Source organism: Cervus canadensis, chromosome 32 (assembly GCF_019320065.1).
Source record: "Cervus canadensis isolate Bull #8, Minnesota chromosome 32, ASM1932006v1, whole genome shotgun sequence".
Lineage (NCBI taxonomy): Eukaryota > Metazoa > Chordata > Mammalia > Artiodactyla > Cervidae > Cervus > Cervus canadensis.
In genome coordinates, this window is record NC_057417.1 from 36,047,491 (window position 1) to 36,068,965 (window position 21,475).

The 21,475-nt window shown below is 57.4% G+C and overlaps 2 protein-coding genes across 9 annotated transcripts; one reads left to right on the top strand and one right to left on the bottom strand.

Annotated features, from left to right (window-relative positions):
* Positions 1–213: 213 nt before the first annotated feature.
* On the top strand, positions 214–15,097 carry ANKS3 (ankyrin repeat and sterile alpha motif domain containing 3). 6 transcript variants are annotated; one of them, XM_043456644.1, is made up of 17 exons: positions 217–594; positions 1,537–1,838; positions 2,798–2,996; positions 3,155–3,276; positions 4,448–4,529; positions 6,362–6,497; positions 8,583–8,741; positions 10,411–10,548; positions 10,890–10,996; positions 11,261–11,428; positions 12,628–12,752; positions 13,188–13,329; positions 13,536–13,708; positions 13,960–14,045; positions 14,418–14,501; positions 14,593–14,682; positions 14,770–15,097. In XM_043456644.1, the coding sequence occupies exons 2-16, from the start codon at positions 1,669–1,671 to the stop codon at positions 14,670–14,672; spliced, it is 1,971 nt and encodes a 656-aa protein (XP_043312579.1). In that variant the 5' UTR covers positions 217–594; positions 1,537–1,668; the 3' UTR covers positions 14,673–14,682; positions 14,770–15,097. The 6 variants fall into 6 exon arrangements, with proteins under 6 accessions (XP_043312578.1, XP_043312574.1, XP_043312575.1 ...); XM_043456639.1 differs by having other exon boundaries at positions 215–594; positions 13,960–14,501; positions 14,750–15,097; XM_043456640.1 differs by having other exon boundaries at positions 215–594; positions 13,960–14,501.
* A 197-nt stretch (positions 15,098–15,294) lies between these two features.
* On the bottom strand, positions 15,295–17,815 carry NUDT16L1 (nudix hydrolase 16 like 1). 3 transcript variants are annotated; one of them, XM_043456648.1, is made up of 4 exons: positions 17,597–17,815; positions 17,255–17,515; positions 16,320–16,422; positions 15,295–15,566 (listed from the first exon to the last, which is right to left on the bottom strand). In XM_043456648.1, the coding sequence occupies exons 1-3, from the start codon at positions 17,747–17,749 to the stop codon at positions 16,321–16,323; spliced, it is 516 nt and encodes a 171-aa protein (XP_043312583.1). In that variant the 5' UTR covers positions 17,750–17,815; the 3' UTR covers positions 15,295–15,566; position 16,320. The 3 variants fall into 3 exon arrangements, with proteins under 3 accessions (XP_043312583.1, XP_043312582.1, XP_043312581.1); XM_043456647.1 differs by having other exon boundaries at positions 16,281–16,542; positions 17,597–17,810; XM_043456646.1 differs by having other exon boundaries at positions 16,320–16,542; positions 17,597–17,800.
* Between the last annotated feature and the right edge of the window lie 3,660 nt (positions 17,816–21,475).

The window sequence follows — 21,475 nt, forward strand, 5'->3', positions numbered from 1 at the left end:
ATCCCCGTTCAGCAGAGTCTTACATCACTGGACGGCCAACTCCTTACCACCACCACCCCCCACCCCCCCGCTCCTCTTTCGGGACTTGGCGCGTCCTGCCTCTCCTGAAACACGATTAGTTCTCCTGGCCAGCGGAGGGGCGGGGCAAGGCGGACTCCCCTTGCTCATTGGCTGCCGCGGGCGTCACACAGCGAGCCGGGCGAGCTGACCGGAAGGTCCGGGTGCGGGACGGATGAGAAATCCACAGCGCCGGGAGAGGCCAGGGGGGACCCGCGAGCGTCCCGGCGTGCTCCGCGCCTCCCGCAACCACTTCCGGGGCGGGAGCGGGCCGCTGGGTCCGCGCGCTGTGGCGGCGACCGGCGAGGAGGGAGCCCGGGCGGGCGCGGCGGCGGCGGCGAGTGGCAGCCCCAGGGCTGCCCGGGGCCCGAGGCCCAGCGCGGGGAGGCTCCGCGGCGGCCCGGCCCCTGCCTGGTGCTCGCACCTGCTGCCTGTTCGCGGGGCGTCCCAGCTCTGCCGCTGGTTCGCCGCGGGAGTTTACAGCTCCGAGCGTCCTCTTCGCAGCTGAGGAGCCGGGAAGGAAAAGCCACGTGCGGGGTAAGGTTACTGGGAGGAGGCGTCGGCGCGTTGGTAGTTCCCTAGGTTACCCTCGCCGGGGCCCGAGAACGAGGTGGGGATGCCTGGAGCCAGCGGAAGGCCCACGCCTCAGGGCAGGACGCGGTGCCCTCGGGCTTTTACAGACCCTGTGGCCGTGACGGTCACCACCAGCGTCGTTTGTTGTTGTTACTTGCTTATCTTGGTGTGCTTTAGAAGTAACGGATACTTAGCATTTTACCGGATGGACAGGACGCAAAGGTGGAAGGAAAATTAAAAGATCTCATTCCCAGTGCTACTTCCTGGAGATAAATTCTAGAAGCGATTGGCAAAAGATTTTCGACAAGTATAAGTGATATATACCTGCATATGATTTTGTTCCTAAGGACAAAGGACCGTCGTTTTAGAGCGTCTGGCATGGAGCAGGGTGATAAAGTAGCTTTATGGTCTCTGGGCATCCGAGTTCTCCTTCCATGATTCTGATAGCCCCTCAGCGTTGTGCCCAGTTTCAGGCAGTTGAAAGAGAAAGTCGCTCAATCGTGTCTGACTCATGGGGTCTGACAGACCTCATGGACTGTCCATGGAATTCTCTAGGCCAGAATACTGGAGTAAGTAGCCTTTACCTTCTCCAGGGGATTTTCTGAACCCAGGTCTCCCGCATTGCGGACAGATTCTTTACCAGCTGACCCACAAGGGAAGCCCAAGAATACTGGAGTGGGTAGCCTATCCCTTCTCCAGTGCATCTTCCCAACCCAGGAATAAAACCAGGGTCTCCTGCATTGCAGGTGGATTCTTTACCAACTGAGCAAGCGTCTAATAAAAGAGAATGTGGGTCCTACCCTGGAGGAGGCATTTGGGAGTAGAAGAGACACCCCCAAAGAAGGCTGAAGGAGTGTTGTGAAGGAGTGCGGAACTGACACTCAGCTGATTTGGATTCTTGTTCAGGTTCGGCGACCAGGATCGTTCAGCTGCTGTGGGCAGCAGTCTGCTGCGGCAGGAGTGTGACCGTCGCGTTTCATCCCCTGGAACTACCAGAAAGGAAAGACCCAACCGACCCCAGCGCCCCCCTCCACAGCGATGTCGGAGCTCAGCGATGAAGCCAGTGAGCCAGAGCTTCTGGACCGCAGCTTGTCCATGTGGCACGGGCTAGGCACGCAGGTCAGCCGGGAGGAGCTAGCTGTCCCCCTGGATCTTCACACGGCGGCTTCCATCGGCCAGTACGAGGTGGTGAAGGAATGTGTGCAGCGGTAAGAGGTCTTGGGAGGCGTTACTTCCTCTTGGACGTGTGAATGCCATGGCTCAGATCCCAGGTGGAGCCATCAGGAGGCGAGTGAGGCCTGGCCCCCAGCTGTAGACATTTAACCCACGGGTAGATTATGGACTTCCCTGGTGCCTCCATACGGTAAAGCGTCTGCCTGCAACGCAGGAGACCCAGGTTCAATCTCTGGGTTGGGGAAGATCTAAAGAAGGAAATGGCCACCCACTCCAGTATTCGTTTTTTTTTTTTTCCACTCCCGTATTCTTGCCTGGAAAATCCCATGGATGGAGGAGCCTGGTAGGCTACAGTCCATGGGGTCACAAAAAGTCGGAAATGACTGAGTGACTTCACTTCATTTCAGATTTACTGCTGCTTCTCTCAGGTGGTTGTCAGGGATGGTTGTACTGGGCACCAGTGAGAAAAGCAGTTTCGAATAGTAGTGTGTAATCAGCAGTGTCTTGGCCTCGGCACTGCTGGAAAGCTGGGTGAGCTCCTCCTTTGCTCTGCGGGGCGTTCTGTGCACCTCCAGATGCAGAGCCACACGCCTGGCCTCCCACCGCCCCCTGCATGCCAGTAACCTTTCCCTTCGCGGTTGTGACAGCTAAAAAATGTCTCCAGGCTTTGCCAACTGTCCTCTGGGGGCAGAACCTCCCCTGGGCAAGAACTGTCTCTGTGGCTGGTGGGAGGGAGGAAGAGCTGACCTTGGGGTAGTAGGAAGAGAGCACAGATGAGAACAAGAAATTGGAGCATGGAGGCAAACTCAAGTTTGCAGAGGCAATGGTCCAGAAAGTGGAGTCACCCCTGAACCCTGTGACGTCCAGGGTGGCAGTTGACTCTGCTTCCTGCCAGCACTCCCCACTCTTTCTCTTGGCCTGGCCTGGCCACTGGGTTTGGTAAATCCCATGTGTGCGATGGCTGGCATGTCTAGCATGTCTTGCATTTGTTTAGGAGAGAGTTAGATTTGAATAAGAAGAATGGTGGTGGCTGGACCCCGCTGATGTATGCCTCCTACATTGGACACGATACCATCGTGCACCTCCTGCTTGAGGCAGGGGTCAGCGTGAATGTGCCGACCCCGGAAGGGCAGACTCCACTGATGCTGGCTTCCAGCTGTGGCAACGAGAGCATCGCCTATTTCCTTCTCCAGGTGAGCTGCGAGGGCCTCAGGCCACTCGGCAGAGAGGGAACCACTGCAGTGTGCTCGGGTAATCACTTTGATTCTTTCAGTGGGAGGGCCTGGAGGGTGCCTGCCTGCCCTGTGCGGAGGAGACGCGGCCTTAACAGGCATTCTCTGTTCTCTTGAAGCAAGGTGCTGAGCTGGAAATGAAGGACATTCAGGGCTGGACTGCCCTCTTCCACTGCACCAGTGCTGGGCACCAGCAGATGGTCAAGTTCCTTTTGGACAGTGGAGCGAACGCCAACGTGAGGTCATTACCAGGTCGTCAGTGGCCGTGGGAGTCGGGTGGTCACGGCTGACTGAGGAGGGCAGCTAGCGAGACAGCTGGAGGCCAGAGAGCAGGAACCCCTGCCTCGGTGTGACAGGCTCAAGACCTGGGGTGGAGGGGACAGTCCCGCCCAGGGCAGAGGCACAGGGAGCGTGCTGGATTTCTTGTGTGTATGTCACGTGACACTCCGTGCAGCACTTTAAGCTCTGCGTGCCTTGTTTCCTTTATCTGAGAAGAGGATGGCAGTGCCTGTGTCACGGGATTATTAGAGGAATTACATGTCCTGTCATATGCCAGGGGCCTAATATAGTGAATGGCACTGAACTGACACGTGTTAGATGCCAGTCCGTTTCTCTTTCTTGGCTTCCATGTGTGTATATGTATATATCATTCCACATACATGTATGAAGTGATACTTCGAAAGCTCTCTTGAGTTTTTTAAGCTGGAAGTAGTGTTGTTGTCTAAAGCGTGTCACTGTGATAATCCTCTTTCAACCCGGCATTCACCTGACACTGCACACACCCTGGCTGATGTCAGCCGGGGTCACACACTGTAGGTCTCCAGCCCACCAAGAAAGAGAAAAAGGGCTTCTCGTTAAGTTGCAACTTGTTTATTGACATTGACTTCAGTGATGCTAAAACATGAAAACTATGTGTCTTGGAACATGAAAACCAGCGGTTAGCTTGCTTCCTGTCTCCTAGACCGGGTGACACTAGTCAGAGCCAGGGGGCACTCTGAAGAGGTGAACGTGCGCCTGGTGCAGTTCAGCTCTGAGTTACGCATAAGCAAGCACCAGGTACTTGTAGTGAGGGCAGGGTCGATTGTTAGTCCTGGAGTCCCGGGAGGGTTCCTGGAGGGTCTTGATCTGCAAGGTGGGGTATCTGGAGAGGTGGAGAGGAGGTGCTCACTGTGAGCAGTGAGGGACGACAGCTGCTTTTTGCTGTGGTTAAGTGGAGGTTCAGGTCACAGCAAGTGGAAACAGCTATGAAGGAGCAGAGACGGGAGGTGGATTGTCTTTGGAACAAAAGACTAGCGCTGGGGGTAGAAGCCAAGGGAGCCCTCCAGGCTGGGGGGAGGCGTCACCGTCGCTGAGGTTTTGTCTGCAGCAGGGGGACTCCCCCTGCTCCCCGTCTGACCACAGTCCCCCTGCAGGGAGCCGGTGTATGGATTCACTCCGCTGATGGAAGCTGCGGCTGCCGGCCATGAGATCATCGTGCAGTATTTTCTGAATCATGTGAGTGACCCTGTTTATTATCTTGTAATTCCATCACAGCAGCTGAGGCATCTTATCACCGAACTGTAAACTGCAGGAGAAACTTTCTCCTACACAGAAATAACGGCTCTGCATCCGTTGATTCAACACATTTTTCACTGAGTGTCTGTGGATACCCAGTGCTGAGTGCCGCATCAGGCATCAAGGGCACAGTTGTGAGTGAGTGTAGACACCTGTTCCTGTAATACCTTTGAAAATATTTGAAAAGTGTGGAAAAAAATTTAAAACAGTAAGTAGCACTCATCATCCTGTCACTTACAAAATTTACACAGAATCAGGAGGCCACCCCCGTTCCTCCTCAGGATGCCCACTGGGTTGATAAAAGACCACGTCTATAGACACCTGCAGACGCATGGCTTTATGCTTTGCACGAAGTGGGATTCTACTGCCTGTTTGCTCTACAGCTTCTGAAAAGTAGCTTAATGTGACATAGACATTGTACCCTTTTATGGTATTCCATACAGTATCCATGCCATAGTTAGTTGAATTAGTTCCTTATTAGTAGAATTGAGGTTTCCAACATTTTGCAATTACAGGCAGTGCTCCAGGAAATATCTTGGCACACACAGCTTTAGCATGCGTGCAGTTATTTCTGTATGTTGTATTTCTGTTTTTATAAATTAAAAAAAATTTCTTTTTTTAATTGGAGGATAACTGCTTTACAGTGTTGTATTGGTTTTCTGCCTGTTGTCATATGTTCAGTCGTGTCTGTCTCTTTGTGACCCCATGGACTGTAACCTACTAGGTTCCTCTGTTCATGGGATTCTCCAGGCAAGAATACTGGAGTGGGTTGCTCTTTTATGTGTGTGTGTGTGTGTGTGTGTGTGAGATTTTATTTATTTATTAAGCTATGCTGGGTTTTAGTTGGGCCATGTGGGAATCTTAGTTCCCTGACTAGGGATCGGACCCAGGTGGGGTCCCTGCATTGGGAGCATAGTCTTAGCCACTGGACCACCAGGGAAGTCCCTGGGACTTTTTGCATCATAAAATGTTAACATGCTATCTCTTTCCGAAAAAGAATTTGGGGATAGTACCTGCACATGTAAAAGCCTGGACGAGACAAAAGGCGCACATGCACCTGCCTCCTGCCTCTGCCTCAGTCTCCGTCTCCATGTTCTCCCCACGGCTGCTCCCCAGCTTGTTTATTTTTTTTAAACTGGTCTTGGCTTGTTCTCCACCAGTGGACCTAAAGCTCGCTCTCATGGGTGGCAGCGTAGTGCTCCCTTTTATGGTTGAATCAGGTTCTCCAACCCTGGCCTGCTGATGGCTTCAGTTCGTGTCTGCCATCACTCAGCGCCCTGCAGGAGGTCTGCACAGATACATCATACACGTGTGTGAGCACGTCTGTACAGTTGGGTACTGAAAGCAGGAGTCTGGGATGTAGCCTAAGGACAGCCTTCACTTGATGAGGCCAGACTGCTATGCAGAGAGCAGGTCGTACCAACCTGAACCCTGTTCAAGGCAGTGAGGACACTGAATCGTGAAGCGCTTTAAACATACAGAACGGTACAGAAGGTAACCCCAGTACAACCCCCACGTGGATCCAGAGGTAACCATACTCCCCTGACTTTACAGTCTCCTCACGTGCTGTGTGCAGACTTGTTTTACACATTTGAAAGGTTTATATATATAAATGCGTGCTTATTTCTGCGATGATCCTGTCACTCAGCGCAGTGTGGTGCGTGTGGATGGGGCTCGCGCGTTTCAGCCCTCTTCTCCAAGGTCCGCAGCTGGGAGTGAGGCTGCTCTGTAGGTGAGGCTCCTAACTCTCCTCCTTCTGCACACTGTCCCAGGGAGTCAGAGTGGACACGCGAGACCACAGTGGAGCCACAGCCCGGATGCTGGCCAGGCAGTACGGACACATGAAGATCGTGGGGCTGATTGACGCCCACTCACCTTCCCTGCCCAAGAGCCTCTACCGGGGCCCAGGTAGCGGCGTCTGCAGCCCGGCCTCCGCCGGCGCCCCCTCTTCCCCCTGGGCTGAGGAGGGAGGGGCTGCCCAGCTGAGGCTAGGCGGGCAGGTGGGCGGGAGGAGGGCAGCTCAGAGGGGCGGCTCTGGCTTTTGTTCCTTGACTTTGCTCTGGCGTTTGTTGCCAGGCAGATGTTTTAGTTTTGTGTCCAGTTCATTAGCGTTGTGTCGCCTAGAACTGCTTCCACAGAGGAAGGAGATGGATGTCTGTCCACAGTGCCGAGTTCTGCTGCCTGACTGGATTCTGTCATTGTTGGGAGTTTATAATGGTTTTATTTATTGCTTCTCTAGTTTTTTCCCAGGTACACTACCATAAAACCTGCACATAGCAACAAGATTTACTACTTTTTTCCGTGATTCTTACACCTCCGATTTCTCTGCTGTCATCACACTCACTTGTCCCTCTAGTTCCCTGTTGAATGAGGTGGAGGTAGTGGACTTTGACTTTGGCCCTAATCTTAGCCGAAATGCCGCATTAGGTAATACGCTGGCTTGCAGAGTAAAGTTTGCATATGTGTCATCATGTTAGTAAAGTATCCGTTATTTCCTGTATTCTTGAATGTCTTTATACGTGCCAAATTTTGTCAAAGGTGTTTTTAACATCTATGGAGATGATTGTGAATTTTCTCCTTACACCTATTAACACTGTATATTAATGAATTTTCTAAAAGTGAATCAACTTTACATTCTTGGCATAAATCCTACTTGGCACATTACGATATTTTTAAATTGTTTTTATTTGGCTGCGCCCAGTCTTATTTGTGGCATGTGGGATCTAGTTCTCTGACTAGGGATCAAATCTGGACCCCCTGCATTGGGGGCACAGAGTCTTAGCCACTAGACCACCAGGGAAGTCCCTTATTTTCTTAATGTGGTTTTGGATTTTGTTTGCGAGTATTTTATTAATTTTGTGTGGGTACTCATAACTGATGCTGGTCTGTGATTCTCTTTTGTTCTGTCTTTACCAGCTATGGGTCTCAGTATTGAACTTGCTTCATAAGCAGAATTGGAAGCTCCCCTTCCTTTCTGTGCCCTAGAACGGTGTATGGAGCATTGGTCCCACATGGTCCTTGAAGGATTCTCCTGTGACCCTGTCTGGGCCTGGCCTTTGCCCTCGTTTCTCTGCTGTGGTTTTCTTGAAGACCCGCTAGTCTCTGTACGGTGAACGGGGCGCTGAGCCCCTGCACGCAGGGAGTGGCCGCCAGCTCTGACCCTGCTGGGGCGTGGGCTGCACCTGGTGCTGGCTCTTCCGCTGAAGGACAGGGGCTGCGGCAGCTCAGCGTCGTGCAGCCACGTTTGCCTTGGTTCCCCTCCCTGAAGGTTCATGTTTTGTGGCTCCTTCACCCTCTGCTTGGACGGCCCCAGTGTCCTGGAGGCATGGATTGTGGAGTGTGAGGGAGAGGTCCACTCGGGGTCACTGCCCCAGCTTGGGGGCGCTCGGGCAGCGGCCGGCTGAGCCTGCAGCTCACGTCTCAGTGAGCTGCTCCCCTCCTGTCTAGGCAGCACACACGGCCCGGGGGATGCAGTGGTCACCAGGGGCTTCTGTCTCTGCCCCAGTCCTCTGGCTCCAGAGTGAGACCCTCCCCAGTGGGAGCTTCTACCAATAAGCTGCTGAAATGTGCCTTCTAAGCGTCACGATGTTTGGAAAGCGATGAAAAGCTATAACGTGCTGACGACCGTGGGCACACTGAGCTCTTCGGCTCAGACGGGTGGTGATTTGAAAACCTGAGTGAAACAGCACAGGAGCCTTCACGTGGCCCTTGTTTCCCAGCACGTTGTTGAGGCTGAGAACACACATTGAGGAGAGGAGGATGCGCTGGACCCCCGTGATGCTCGGCAGTCTTGTGTGCCCCCTCCCCCCCACATCCCTGTGGCCCCCCGAGCATTGGACCCGCCCACTGTGGCATTTCTTGCAGGTGACAGCCTGGGAACACTTTCCTTAATTTAGGAAAATCAGTTATGATGATTTTTCTTCCAGCTTGTTATGAAGATTAGTCTAGTCTATCACTGGTCAGGCTGTCTGAATCTTGGTGCTTAACCCACAGAAAAATACGAAGATCTGAGCTCTTCAGATGAGTGTGGCTCTGTCCCTCCGCGACAGAGGCCCTGCCGCAAGAAGGGGCTCAGCATCCATGAGGGGCCGCGAGCCCTGGCCCGCATCACGGCCATCGGACTCGGGGGCCGGGCACAGCAGCCTCGCTACGGTGAGCGCCCCATGACCCCGGAGCCTGGGATCCCGTCCCAGAGAGTGAGCACTCAGGCTTGCGACATGGGGCCCCCGGGCAGCTGGGTGGGAGCAGCCGCTTGAGGACTCAGAATGGGTCACAGGGACGGAGGCACGCCAGGCCCCAGCTGGCTCTTTGGGCCTTCCTTTAAACTTCCTTTCTGTCAGGTAGAATTACAAATAGAACTTTCTCTCCTGGAGGAGAAGCATCGCTGAGCTCAGATCCGTTCCTCAAGGGGGTGGGTCTCACGGGGGTGAGAAGTGCCAGAAGGTAAACACACCTGGTGGGCCAGAACCTCAGACCCCAAGCGTTCAGATCCCCTGAGCTTTGTCAGACCGTCTGTCCTGCGTGTTGAGTGCAGTGCTCTTGAGGAGCAGATGCTGAGTTCTTGGGGCATGTCGGGGTTGACACACTTGTGCTGGTTGGGCCGTGTGACCAGATTTAGATGTGGTGTCTTGCTCGTCAGTGACCAGGCCACCCTGGGAACTCCCTCCCAGCCAGGAGACCATCCCAGCCAGGAGACCACGTGAGGACTTGATTCCCTTCTCAGACCCTTGGGTCGGGGTCCTGGTGCTGGCTGGGAACTCCAGGCCCACCTCCTCCCAGGGCCGGGGGCTGACCAAGAGCTGTGCCTCAGGCGAGGGCGCGGGCGGTAGTCCTGGCGGCTGGGAGCACAGGACCCTGGGATGAGGTCTGTTCCTTCGGGGGCGCCCAGGCCGCCTGTCCCACCCGCGCTGTGGCGGGGGTGGGGTGGGGTGGGGTTGATGGGGGGAAGGAGCGCCCCACGCCCCCCCAGTCTCAGCTGTGGCCTTTCAGGGGATTGCTTTTCCTCTTACACTGTGTGATAGTTTAACTTTTTGTAAGCACGTGTATTCTCTTCCCCAGCAGTTGATAAAGGTATAAAGAAGGAAATAAGTTACCCCTGGTCCCACCAGCCAGGCACTCTGCGCACACACACTTTCTGTGGGGAGGGGCAAGTGAGGTGAGAGTCGCTCAGTCGTGTCCAACTCCTTGCGACCCCGTGGACATACAGTGCATGGGACTCTCCAGGCCAGAATCCTGGAGTGGGTAGCCGTTCCCTTCTCCAGGGGATCTTCCCAGCCCAGGGATCAAACCCAGGTCTCCCGCATTGCAAGTGGTTCTTTACCAGCTGAGCCACCGGGGAGGGGCAAAGCGGGTTAAACACTTGGGTTTGTGTCTCGCCTCTCCCCCTCGTTTTCTCACAGGCAGATACACTCACAGGTTACATACTTCACTGGCTCGCTGTTAACGTTTAGCCAGAGCTCCTCAGCTTCCTGCTCAGCCAGGTCATTTGGCAAGGGGTGTGTGTTTCCAGCTACAGGAACGCTTTGTGGCACAGTTCTCCTTTGGCCCAGCAGTCTGTAAACACAGCTTACGGTCTTCTCCTCTCGGCAAGGCGTCAGTGTGGCTGGAGGGAGAGGTGGCCGTGCGCCCGCTGTTGGGCACACACTTGTCGGGGACCCCTTGGAGCCTGTCGATGGCGCAACTTGTCCAGGTTGCAGCAGCAAGTGGACAGTGCTGTCTTGGGGCTCCCCTCCCCAAGGCCCCAAGGAGGAGGTGGTCACGTGCAGAAGGACGCTTCCTGCCTCTCGTGTGCAGGGGTTTATGTGCCCCTTTCTGTCCACAGAGCAGGTGCCTCCGCGGGGCTACGTCAGCTTCAACAGCAGCGACGAGCACCCCCTGGAGGGGGGCGGCCTGTGCTACAGGGATGTCACCTCGCCCATCAACGAGCGGGACGTGGAGAGCAGCAGCAGCAGCAGCCGCGGTGCGCTCCCCCGGCAGGCCGGGCGGGGGCTCCTGAGGGGAGTCCGGCGTGGGGCCAGGGTCTCTGAGCCGGTCCAGGGGTCGGTGCAGACAGACAGGTCTCGCCCCTGGAGTGGCGAGTCCTTGGGAACGTCTGTGTGTTCCTTCGCCGCCCGCCCTGCGCAATGCCTGGGTCTCTCCGAGAACAGGGCAGACGAGCCCTGCTGTGTGCGGAGGGTGCGTGGGCCCAGCAGTCAGCATGGAGCAGAAGCGACAAGGTGGCAGGCAGCGTGGGGGCTGGGCTGGGCTGCACGTTGCCACGGCCAGGCCTGTGGTCAGGCGCCCTTGTCTCCCCTCCGTCAGAAGAGCAGGCCTTCTCTGCCAACCCTGGGGTCGTGCGGAGCAGCAGCAGCGAGGGCCTGGCCCGGGCCCCGGGACTCAGCAGCGAGGCCTCCCTGGAGAGCAACGAGGTAACCCTGCCCTGCCCTCCCCTCCCCTCCTTGCCCGGCGTCGTGGGAGCGCCTGACGGCTCAGCCAGGTGAGCGGGGCTGTCAGGATGTCTCAGAGGCATCTGGAGCTCTGTGGGGCCAAGGTGGCAGGTGGGGCTTTGGTGAAGGTTCAGACCGCCCAGTGTCCCCAGGAGGTGAGGGAGTGTGGATGAGGCCAGATGCTGGCGGCGGAGTGGGGCCCGGACGGGCCAGCCCAGAGCCACTGTAAACACACCTTTCACCCAGGATTCGGATCACGTGCGGAGAAGCTCGGTTCGCAAACAAACTAAAAGTTATGTGAAGACCAAGAACCGTTACAGCAGCAGCGACAGCCAGTGGGCTCCCAGCGCCGCGACGTCCTGTGCCCCGGGAGCGAGCCCCCAGACCGACAGGCCCCCCTATTCAGGACCTCAGGTAAAGCCACGGGCGGTCTTGGATTGCTGAGGTGTTTATTGGTACTTCCTATGGGCCGGTACTGTTGAGAAGGGTGGGGCGGCGGGATTCTCCACACGACCTAGAAGACTACTCAGCCGAGGGTTCATGCTGGGGAGAGGAGCAGGCTATCTGTCCGTCCCTCCACGGAGGTTCCTGTCTCGTCCCCTGGTTTCCATGCTCATCTCAGCCTCCCAGAGCCTGGGGAGGAGAAACGCTGGACCAGCATCAGCACTGATGTCAGGCGACAGGGACAAGCTGCACGAGAGGCAGAGAGAAGGTGACACTCGGGACTGTCCCCCGAACGGCCACGGGGCCCCCTGCAGAAGAAACCTTGGAGGAGGGCTATAGGCACGGGAGTGCGAGTTCAGAAAAAAAAAATCTCAGACCCTGGACGCTTTGGTTGGGATCCAAGCCCTCGTGCATCAAACACCAGGCATTGGTACTTCTGGCCTGGACCTCAGTGATGCTGGGGGAGGCCAGGTTTCGACACCACAGACGAGAAGTAGGACAGGCAGCACTGGGGCCGAACAGAATCAGCCAGGTAGGGGCCGTGAGCTGGTCCCAGCAGAAGCATTGGGGATCATCCTTCCTGGCAAAAGCCAGAACTTCCCAGTTTGATAAAAAAATGGATCTGCACATCCAAGAAGCCAAATCAGCTCTAAGTTGGTTAAACTCAGAGCCACACCTGGACACATCACCATCAGTGTCAGAAAACAGTCCTGGAGCAAGAGATGAGTGACTCAGCACAGATGTGAGGACCTCCAGACGGTTTAACAGTGTATTTCTCATCAGAGTCCATGGAGCCCAGAAAACATGGGGTGACATGTTAACTAAGGACGCAACATCCCGTGAAGCCTCTCCCCGAAAGGGGGCGCGGAAACAGTCCCGGGCAGCGGAGACTGAGGGCCGCTGCCGCAGCCTGCCACAGGCTATGCTTCCTGCTAAAGTGATGAGCCTGGCCTGGGAACAGCAATGGGCTTAGCGTGTCCCTGGACGCCCTAAGGCCGTGCCTGAGGACACAAAGCGGACAGCCTGGGCTCCCTGCGATGCCTGGGGGTCAGCAGGCTCAGGACGGGCCGGGTGCTGAGCGGGAGGACGGTGGCCCGCGTGCAGGGTGGGCCTTGTCCTGCCCACGTCTTCACGGCCCGCCCTTCCTGAGCCGGCCTGCTTGCCCCCAGGACCTTGCCACACTGCTGGAGCAGATCGGCTGTCTCAAGTACCTGCAGGTGTTTGAGGAGCAGGATGTGGACCTCCGCATCTTCCTGACCCTCACTGAGAGCGACCTGAAGGAAATCGGCATCACGTGAGTGCGGGCCTCTGTGGCCAGCTGAGGTCACAGCTCCCAGCATGGGGGGGTCACCCCGTACAGAGGCCGGCTTCTCCCTGCTATCAGCTGCCCTCTACTCCAGCAGCCGCTCCTGGCTCGGATGCTGGCAGCCTGGGTCCTGAGACCCGAGCTGGCCTGGCGGACGCCACTGTGCTCAGGGCACCAGACGCTTCCCACCCTGACCCTGAGAGCATCCGAGCAGCCTGGCTCTCCATGCTGTGAGAGCCGGGCAAGGCGATGGGCAGGGTGAGGGGTCATGACTCCCTGGGACACTTCCGTCCTCTCTCCCGGGATCCTGGGGGCTTCCCGCTCCCTTCAAGGCTGGGGCCTCTGTAGTGGACGGTCTTGGCAGGATGGCCCACGGAACCTCCACACAACAGCAGGTGCTGAGCGGTGTCCTTCTTGCTGCAGGTTGTTTGGGCCCAAAAGGAAAATGACGTCTGCCATCGCCCGCTGGCACAGCAGCGCCCGCCCCCCCAGTGATGCCCTGGAGCTGGCCTATGCCGACCGGCTGGAGGCCGAGATGCAGGAGCTTGCCATCCAGCTGCACAAGGTGAGGGCGGTGCCGGGGCAGGGGGCGGCAGAGAGCAGCAGCTGGACCGGTGACAGCTCAGGGGCAGGAGGGGGTGCCCAGGAGGGCGGGCACAGGCGGCACACTGCGGGCTTGGGGCGGGGCTGAGGAAGATGGGCCTCCAGAGCAGCAGGCGTGGGGGCCAGGGCGGGGGGACGCAGCCTGAGGCGCTCTCCCGCCTGCCCCAGCGCTGCGAGGAGGTGGAGGCCATGCGAGGCCTAGTGTCCCAGGAGCAGGAGCTGCGGGCCGTGGTGGAGAGCTGCCTCCTGGAGCAGGACGGTGCCCGCAAGGACGTCCACGCACAGCTGCAGGAGACCTGGGCCCTTGCCAAGGATGCCACGCTTGTCCTGGACCAGCTGCGGTGAGTGGGTGTCCAGCTGAGCCCCGGCCAGCACCAGGCTCTGTTCGTTTCCTCCGGATTTCCCACCAGTGGGTGGTTTTCAGGGCCTCCTGGAGTAGCTGCCACGCCAGGCTGTCCCTCCTCGCAGGCAGCAGAGGGGCCCCCATGGGCGTCCCTGCCGGGCGCTCAGAGAGGCTCCCAGGTGGAGCCCACCCCACACTCCAGGCCGCCCTGGCCTTGCCCCTCACCGGCGCTCGGTGTCTGTCTGGCAGGGCCTGTCAGGCTGAGCTGTCAGCCCGAGTGAGGCGGGACGAGTCCCTGCGTGAGGCCCCCCTGAGCCCAGGCCTCCCTGCAGCAGGTAGGGAGGGCGGCATCCCGGCTGTGGGGCGGACGGACGGGGTGGGCCGCCTCCCAGGCCGGGTTTCACCACCTGTCTCTGTGTGCTTGTCATGTGGACGCCTCCCCGGTCCCCTCACACTGCACACCCACGTCCTCACGGTCTCTCCCGGAGGGCCTCGGCTGCCAGCAACGTCCAAGACGCCACAGCCCAGCAGGCTGGCCCTCGCACACTCAGCCCTGGGCCGGGCCCCTACTGGTCATCAGCACTTTGCTTCACAAGTGGGCAGAGAACACGCTGACACTGCAGGGACGTGTGGCTCTAGAGGGCCAGTCCTGTCACAGTGGCTCAGGCCGCCCGGAACCCACACCCACCCGGCTCTCTGCTCCACAGACCCCAAAGGCTGGCAGGCCTCCTTGCAGGCCCTGAGCCTTCCCGAGCTGTCGGGAGCCCTGGAGGAGCGAGTCCGGGAGATGGGTGAGTCCATGGGCTGCAGCCCAGCGGCCGCGAGGTCCGCCGTGCCTTCTCCCCGGCCCGTGAAGCCGTGACTGTGTGCTCCCGTCCTCAGGGCGAGTCCTGTGCTCGGTGACCCAGAGCCTGGAGAAGCTGCAGGCGCTGAGCGGGAAGGAGAGCTGGCGGGAGCCGTAGCTGGGGGACGGTGAGTGTCTGGTGGCCACGGGCCCTGAGAGCAGGGTCGGCAGGGCAGCCGAGGGAGCCCCCTCCAGTCTGCCTTTTCCCTTCTCAGAACTGGACGTGGGGTGACTGATCCACCCTGAAGCTGTGTGCCCGAGGACAGGAGGGCAGCGCGCGGGCAGCTGCGGTGGCCAGAGGAGCAGGCCCAGGAGCAGCAGCAGCAGCAGGCAGGCCGGGCAGGGCCGGTGCAGGGCAGTGACGCCCGCAGCGAGGCAGGACGGGGCCTCTCATCCTCTCGTCAGACCCTCTCGTCAGGCGGGGGAGCAGGCAGGGCCACGGGGAACATCCCCACGCCACGCTGAGGTTCACCCAGATGGGGAGACTTGGGGCCCCTGGGCAGCGTAGGTCATTTGTGGGAAAATAAAACTTACAGTCCGGTGGTGGTGCGGGTTCGGTGCTGGCCTGCGGTCCTGGCTGGTGAGGCACAGTGAGGGGAGGGCGCGCCGTGCTAGGCGCGGGGCCACCAGGGTGACCTGCGCTGCCCCATCCCTGGCCCTGCGGCGGGACCACCAGTGCACAGAGCCCCTCCCGACAAAGCCACCCAGCAAGTGAAGCACGCCCCAGAAAATCAGAGGAACGAGGTTCAGGTGTTTTATTACAGAGCCAGTGCTCCTGCCCACACGTGCCAGCACTGCACCAAGGCTCCAAGGCAGGTGCCCAGGCGGGGGCAGGAACCTGCTGTCCTTACCAGCCAGGCCAGCGCCACAGAACCCGCCAGCTTCACTGAGAAGTCTTTCTGCACCGAGGAGACCGCCAGAGGTGACCCTCCTGGCCCGGGCGGCTCCACTGCTGTACCGCACACTCGGCTGGTGCTGCCAGGCCGACTTCTGGGGGCGCCCGCAGAGGGTGCTGCCAACAGAGGGGGAGGCTCTCAGAGCAGGCTGGAGCAGAGGCACCCAGGCTGGCGGCGGGGGAGGGAGGCCTGTCAGCTTCCACTGAGAAACCACCGGAGCAGGCTCATGGCCCAGCGTCCAGGGCAGGCAGGGCCACAGCAGCCACAGGGAGGGGCCGCACCCCGCCTGGGAAAGGGCCCCGAGCCCCACTCAGGCTCCACCTCAGCCCTCAGTCCCGGGAAGCCCGGAAGGGACACCTCCTGTGTCTGCCCCAGGCCCGTAGCCAGGATTGAAGGACACAGAGCTTCCCTGTCCCTCCAACAGCTTCCTCTACCTGGGCCCCATGGCCCTGCCTGTCCACAGGGACCAAACCCAAGGAGGTACAGCTGCTCTGAAAACTCACAAGTAAAGCTAACAACCAAAATTCACAGTGTCCCCTCCTAGCTTAGGCTGGGACTGGCTGAGGGCAGGATGCGGGAGAGTCAACCCAGGGGTGGCTCCTCGAGAACAGAACTGCCGTGAGAACAAACCAACTTCTCCAGGGCAGTGTGTGCACCCACCGGGCTGTCAGACAGCCCCTGGGCGCCCCAGTCCACAATGAGACGTGCAGAGTGCTCCGCAGCATGGGTGTGCCCATGCCGCCCCCAGTAATTGCTCGGGGCACTGGGGAGACAAGGTGCCCACTCCCCCAGTCAGGTGGGACAAACGTGGCACATGCCAGAAGACACGCCCGCAGAACAGCCCACAGGCAGAGAGCTGGGGGGGGCACCTCAGGAGGAAGACGGGAGCAGCTTCTCCAGGGCCTTTTTCTGCTTCTCTGTGGCAGCGGCCAGGGCCTCAGCCAGCTTCTCCTCCGGCATCATGTTGAGCACCTTGAGGGCGAACAGGAGCTGGTACTTGGCTGTGCTGATAAAGGCATTGCTCAGGAAGTTGGGAAAGCCCCCAACTCGGTCTTTCTGGGTGTATAGAGGGACGCGGACAAGTCCCAGTACCTGCGGAGAGGAGACTAGGGTTGGGACCAGGCCCCACGGGGACGGCAGGGCCGTTGCAGGAGGAACTGGTGAGCTGCTGGGCCTGGGGTAGGGCAGCCAGGTCGTCGACAGAATGTAGGCCCTAACGGGTGGGGGGTAGCCAGCCGGCTCTCTCGGGGAAGTGCAGCCCTTCCCTTCCCCCAGCGAGTTTCAAACCGCACCCCGCCCCGCGCCCCCCTCCCTCCCCGCCATGCACGTACCCTGCCCTCCCTGGCTGGAAGCCCCCAGTCCGGACCCCATGCTCCCTCTTCCACCTGATGAATCCCAAATACCCCAAGGGTCACTCCCAGGCCTTCTAGGCAATGAAACCCACCACTAGGAAGAGCCTTCGTGCCCCCACCACGAGAACCCAGACCTCTGTACTCTGCAGTTCACACACCCCGGAGCAGGCACCGCCCCTTCCCAGCCTCCCACCGATCCCACGCCCCCACTCCCAGGATTGGCAATGGCAGGCAGCAAGGCAGATGGAACACAGCCCCGAGGGCGCCCCGGCCCCCCTCCCACCCTGCCCGACCCCTGGTCCCTCTCTCCTCCCCGAAGCTGAGACAGCGTCACCCTCCCAGCCCGGCCAGGGAACCCTCAGGGGGACGTGTTACCCATCGGTGCCTTCCGCGGGGCCAGAGCCAAACCCCGGGGCGGGGGGCGGGGCCCGGGGCACGGGCGGCGGCCCCACCTCCAGGCCGTGGTCCCGCGAGTGCACCGCGCTGATCTCCACGGCGTGCAACTGCTCCAGCGTCAGCTGCCGCGCGTACAGGTGCGCCACGACGCGGTGCGGGCCCTCGGTCAGGTGCGAGCTCAAGTAGTCTGCCTCCGTGAGGCGCAGGCAGCCCAGGCCCAGGCCCAGCACCCGGTTCAGTCCGTCCTCCAGCGACCAGAAGCGCCGGTCTACGAAGCCACCGGGGAAGCCCAGCAGCCCGTCGAAGCGCATCTGCATCTACAACGGAGCTCCAGGTCACGGGCGCGGATCCGAGCGGCGGCGCCCCGACCCCAGCCGCCCGCACGCCCGCGTCCTCACCAGCACCGAGAAGCGCATGGGGATGCGGCCGAAGAGCTGGCCCGGGTTCGCGGCGTACAGCATGGCGTGGCACGAGTGGCTCCAGCCGGGGCCCAGGCGCATCGCCTCCACCCGACTGATCCGCTTGAGCTCCGGCAACGCCGTCGCCGACATCTTGGCACCAGCGCCCGCGGTCCGGACACCGCCCCTTAAGTGCGTGCGCGGCCCGCCCCCGCCCGGCGCGGCCAATCAGCGGGCAGCCCCGCCCCGGTCCCCGCCCCTCCGCCAATCGCCGGCGCGCGGTGCGGCACAGCCGTAGCGGCGCCCAGGCGCGTCGTTGCGAGGCGCAAGGAGCGTGCGCGGGGGAGCTGCGGCGCGCGCCCCAGCCGCCGCCCAATAGCCGCGCGCCCCGAGCGTGCCCCGCCCACGGCCCGAGATGACCACGGGCCTCCGACGGACCGAAGGCACCCGACTGGAGCGTGGACTACGGGTATCCGCCTGGGGGCGGCGCCCGCGGAGTCCAGGCTCAGCCTGCCCGCTCGATGAGGGCAGAAGTCCCAAGTAACTTTGCGCCGGGGCTTCCCCTAGCGCCCCCCCCCCCCCGGCAGCGCAGCCCTGCGGGGTTCCCGCCACCAGCTCCAGGCTTGACCGGCGCCGGCTTCTGGGGGCTCAGCTGAGCCCTGGCACCAGAGGCCGAACCCCGCCCTCAGGCATGCCAGCCCCATCGTTCTGCCACCGGCTGAGCACTGGAATCCAAGGTTGCTGCTGTCGGCCTGCCTCTAGAAGAGCAGGACAGCGGGACCCATAGTCCTAGTCCACTCCCAGGGCTGAACTGGGTGGGAGTGCATGCTGAGGAGCCCTGGGGCTCCCTAAGCCCAGCCTGCTGGGGCAGAAGTGATTGAAATCCCGGGGCAGGAAGCTTCCCAGCCTGGTAGGGGAAGCACACTGACTGAAAACTGTCCACCCTGGCCAGGCACCATAGTTCCTATTTGCATGAGTTGTTTTAGGACAGGAGGTCCTAGTGAGGAACAAACTAATAAGCCACCACCAACTGGAAGAGTTCGGGAAAGGTCATAAAGTGACACATGTCCAACCACCTCAGAATCCGTCTCGCTGGCATCCATCTTGGCTGAACAAGGCGTGCGCCACCAGGAAGGACCCTGAGTCAGAACGACAGGCCAAAGACAACCTGGAAACTAATCCCATCCCCGTAAAAGCCGAGACTGCGAGCCACGAGGCAGAGCAGTCCTCCTGGCTTCCCTGACCCTCCTGCTCTCCGTGGGTGCCCCTTCCCGGTAAAGCCTCTTGCTTTGTCAGCACCTGTCTCCTCAATTCATTTCCGAGTGTTAGACAAGAGCCCACTTTGGGGCCCTGGAAGGGGTCCCCCTTCCTGCAACAAGTAGCGACTCTGGCAGGATTCTTCTTTGCTGTGACTGAAATCCTGACCACTCAGGGTACTCAAGGACCAGCTTGCCCGGCGATGGACCAGACCCAGCGGCCGCAACTGGGACCCTTTTGTCCCTGCTCTCCTCCTGACACGGACAACTGTCCAGAGTGCCCTGATCAGTTAAGGAACAAGAGACTTTACTGACCTCTCTCCCCTTTGCTCTGTCTTTCCTCTCCTTAACCCTTCCTATCCTACCCTTTGTTTCTAGTCCCCAGTCCTGGAAGCAGGAATCTGGTCGAAGGGCCTCAACCTGAGCTGAGGATTGGAGGCTGATCACCTCCTCTTGGCAGAGAACTGGAATTCTGATTCTGTTCTGGTCTGGTTTCTGTTAAGGCCAAGTCCCAGTCCCCCCTTCTCTGGAGGCCCAGGGTAAAGTCCTGTGAGGCCTGGGTATCTGCAGGTGGCAGATGTCTATAAGGCCACCCCTTTTGCCCTTCTCTCCTGACTCCTCCCCGCTCTTCTTTCAACCTGGCTTCCTTTCTTCCTTTTAAAATCTTTGAAGACCTGAGATATTTTCATTTACTCTGTTACTACTTGGATCTGAAGTTTTGTGTCTCTATAGGAGGTTTTCTTAGAGACTGTAATCTTGTATTTAAGGGAGTGTTTGAGAACTGCCAGATCTATGTGTGTGTTTTATATTCCGTGTTCTGATTTGTGAGGCCCATTTTGCTTTGTGTGGCTACCATTTGTTTTAGACATGCTGCCATTTTGTTAGAACTTGATTTTCTTTCCCTGTGCCTTGAGACCAGGGTTCTCAGAACACTTATCTAGACTATCTCTAACTCCTGAGACTGAGGAAAAATGGGAAGAAGTCTTTTAAAAATTTATATATTCCGTTATTTATAAACTAGTGAATTTTATATTGTAATGTCTAATTCATGACTAAGTTTAGAAAATGAATCTAGATCTTGCCTTTTATCTGTCTGAATATGTGTATATCTTGGTATATCTTTGTTTCTGGCTAAGATTTTTAAGATTAATTTGTAAATGAGCTCTATTTAATTGACTTAAAGAAAAGTAAGCAGCTTACAAATCAGATAATTCTAAATTAAACTAAATGAATTCCAAGTTCAGGTGAACTGGGAAATATCCAGTATTAATACCTGGTAACACAGACACCTATCAGCAAGTATAATACTTCTGCTGTGCCTAAGTTTCACTCAGCTCAGCTGCTCAGTCATGTCCAAACCTTTGCGACCCCATGGACTGCAGCACGCCAGGCTTCCCTGTCCATCACCAACTCCCAGAGCTTGCTCAAACCCACGTCCATCGAGTCCATGATGCCATCCAACTGGCTCATCTTCTGTCATCCCCTTCTCCTCCTGCCTTCAATCTTTCCCAGCATCAGGGTCTTTTCCAATGAGTCAGTTCTTTGCATCAGGTGGCCAAAGTATTGGAGCTTCCTATAGGTTTACTAGAGGTCAAAGAGGACTGTATTCTGATAAAAATTTGTCAACAAGAAATGGAGCTCATTGTGGAAAATACTTTAGGGAACCTAAGATGTATTTTCAGTAGAAGGTATGAAGATACTGAAAAGAGTTATGCATGATCAGGATTTTCTAAAATTGGATCACAATTAGTTGGATAAATGGATTTTGTTAGGAATGACAGAGCTATAGGAAAACTGGTTAGAGCCAACTAGGTCCAATACGACGGAGCCCACTTTCACTAGACCTTGAGCCTTGGTATACACACCCATTGTGACATTATCAGCAAGCTAAATGATACACCCATCAGCATTGACTGAATCTGACCAAATGTTCTAAACCCTTTTGATTGATTTGACAAAACTTCCTAAATCAAATTCTGTTGAAGTTCTTTTGATCTCTAGTTAACTTTGGGGTGCTTCAGAGCACCCCTGAAACATCCTATAGAGAGATATTAAACTAATTGTGTTTATTTGGTTGGTTAAATTACATGGGAATTATCAAATAAGTAATAAATCCTCACAGGATATTAATATATGGTAAATACTACTAATATAGATATCCTAGACATTACATGGAGTTCCTAACATTCTGACATGTCCTAGCATTCTAATGAGAAGCCTAATGGCTTCACAGAAGTTAACAAAAGGACTGAATGAGCCAGCGAATATGCATTTAACTTTTATGATTTCTATCTGAAAAAATCAAAGGTTTGAATCTGTGTTTTGGGGGAGTAGGGGAAACCTTCCCCTCAAACTAATTATGACAATAATTTGGTAAAATTAGATGTTACAAACAAATAATTATATTTTCTATCTGACTCCTCCAGAGATTGGACACTCTTGGTTTCTAGTAACTTTATCAGATGAATTAGGAAAGTTACCTCACTAACAGGTACAGAAATCTCAAGGAATTTTTAAGACCTTGAAAAGGGAAGAATTAGCCTAGATTTGTTAGGTGAAATCGATAGTAAGCTTTTGGCATGACTTTCCCAGTCCTGAAAGGTTTTATTTTAAAAGCTCAGTC

Bases quoted from the DNA above. Each gene is read 5' to 3' on its own strand.
- ANKS3 (XM_043456639.1), top strand. From the start codon at position 1,669: ATGTCGGAGCTCAGCGATGAAGCCAGTGAGCCAGAGCTTCTGGACCGC. The intron at 6,498-8,582 runs GTAGCGGCGTCT...CTTAACCCACAG, and splicing joins GAGCCTCTACCGGGGCCCAG to AAAAATACGAAGATCTGAGC. The intron at 10,549-10,889 runs GTGCGCTCCCCC...CCCCTCCGTCAG, and splicing joins CAGCAGCAGCAGCAGCCGCG to AAGAGCAGGCCTTCTCTGCC.
- NUDT16L1 (XM_043456647.1), bottom strand. From the start codon at position 17,749: ATGTCGGCGACGGCGTTGCCGGAGCTCAAGCGGATCAGTCGGGTGGAG. The intron at 17,516-17,596 runs GTGAGGACGCGG...GCTCCGTTGTAG, and splicing joins CCATGCGCTTCTCGGTGCTG to ATGCAGATGCGCTTCGACGG. The intron at 16,543-17,254 runs GTGGGGCCGCCG...TCCTCTCCGCAG, and splicing joins CGCGGGACCACGGCCTGGAG to GTACTGGGACTTGTCCGCGT.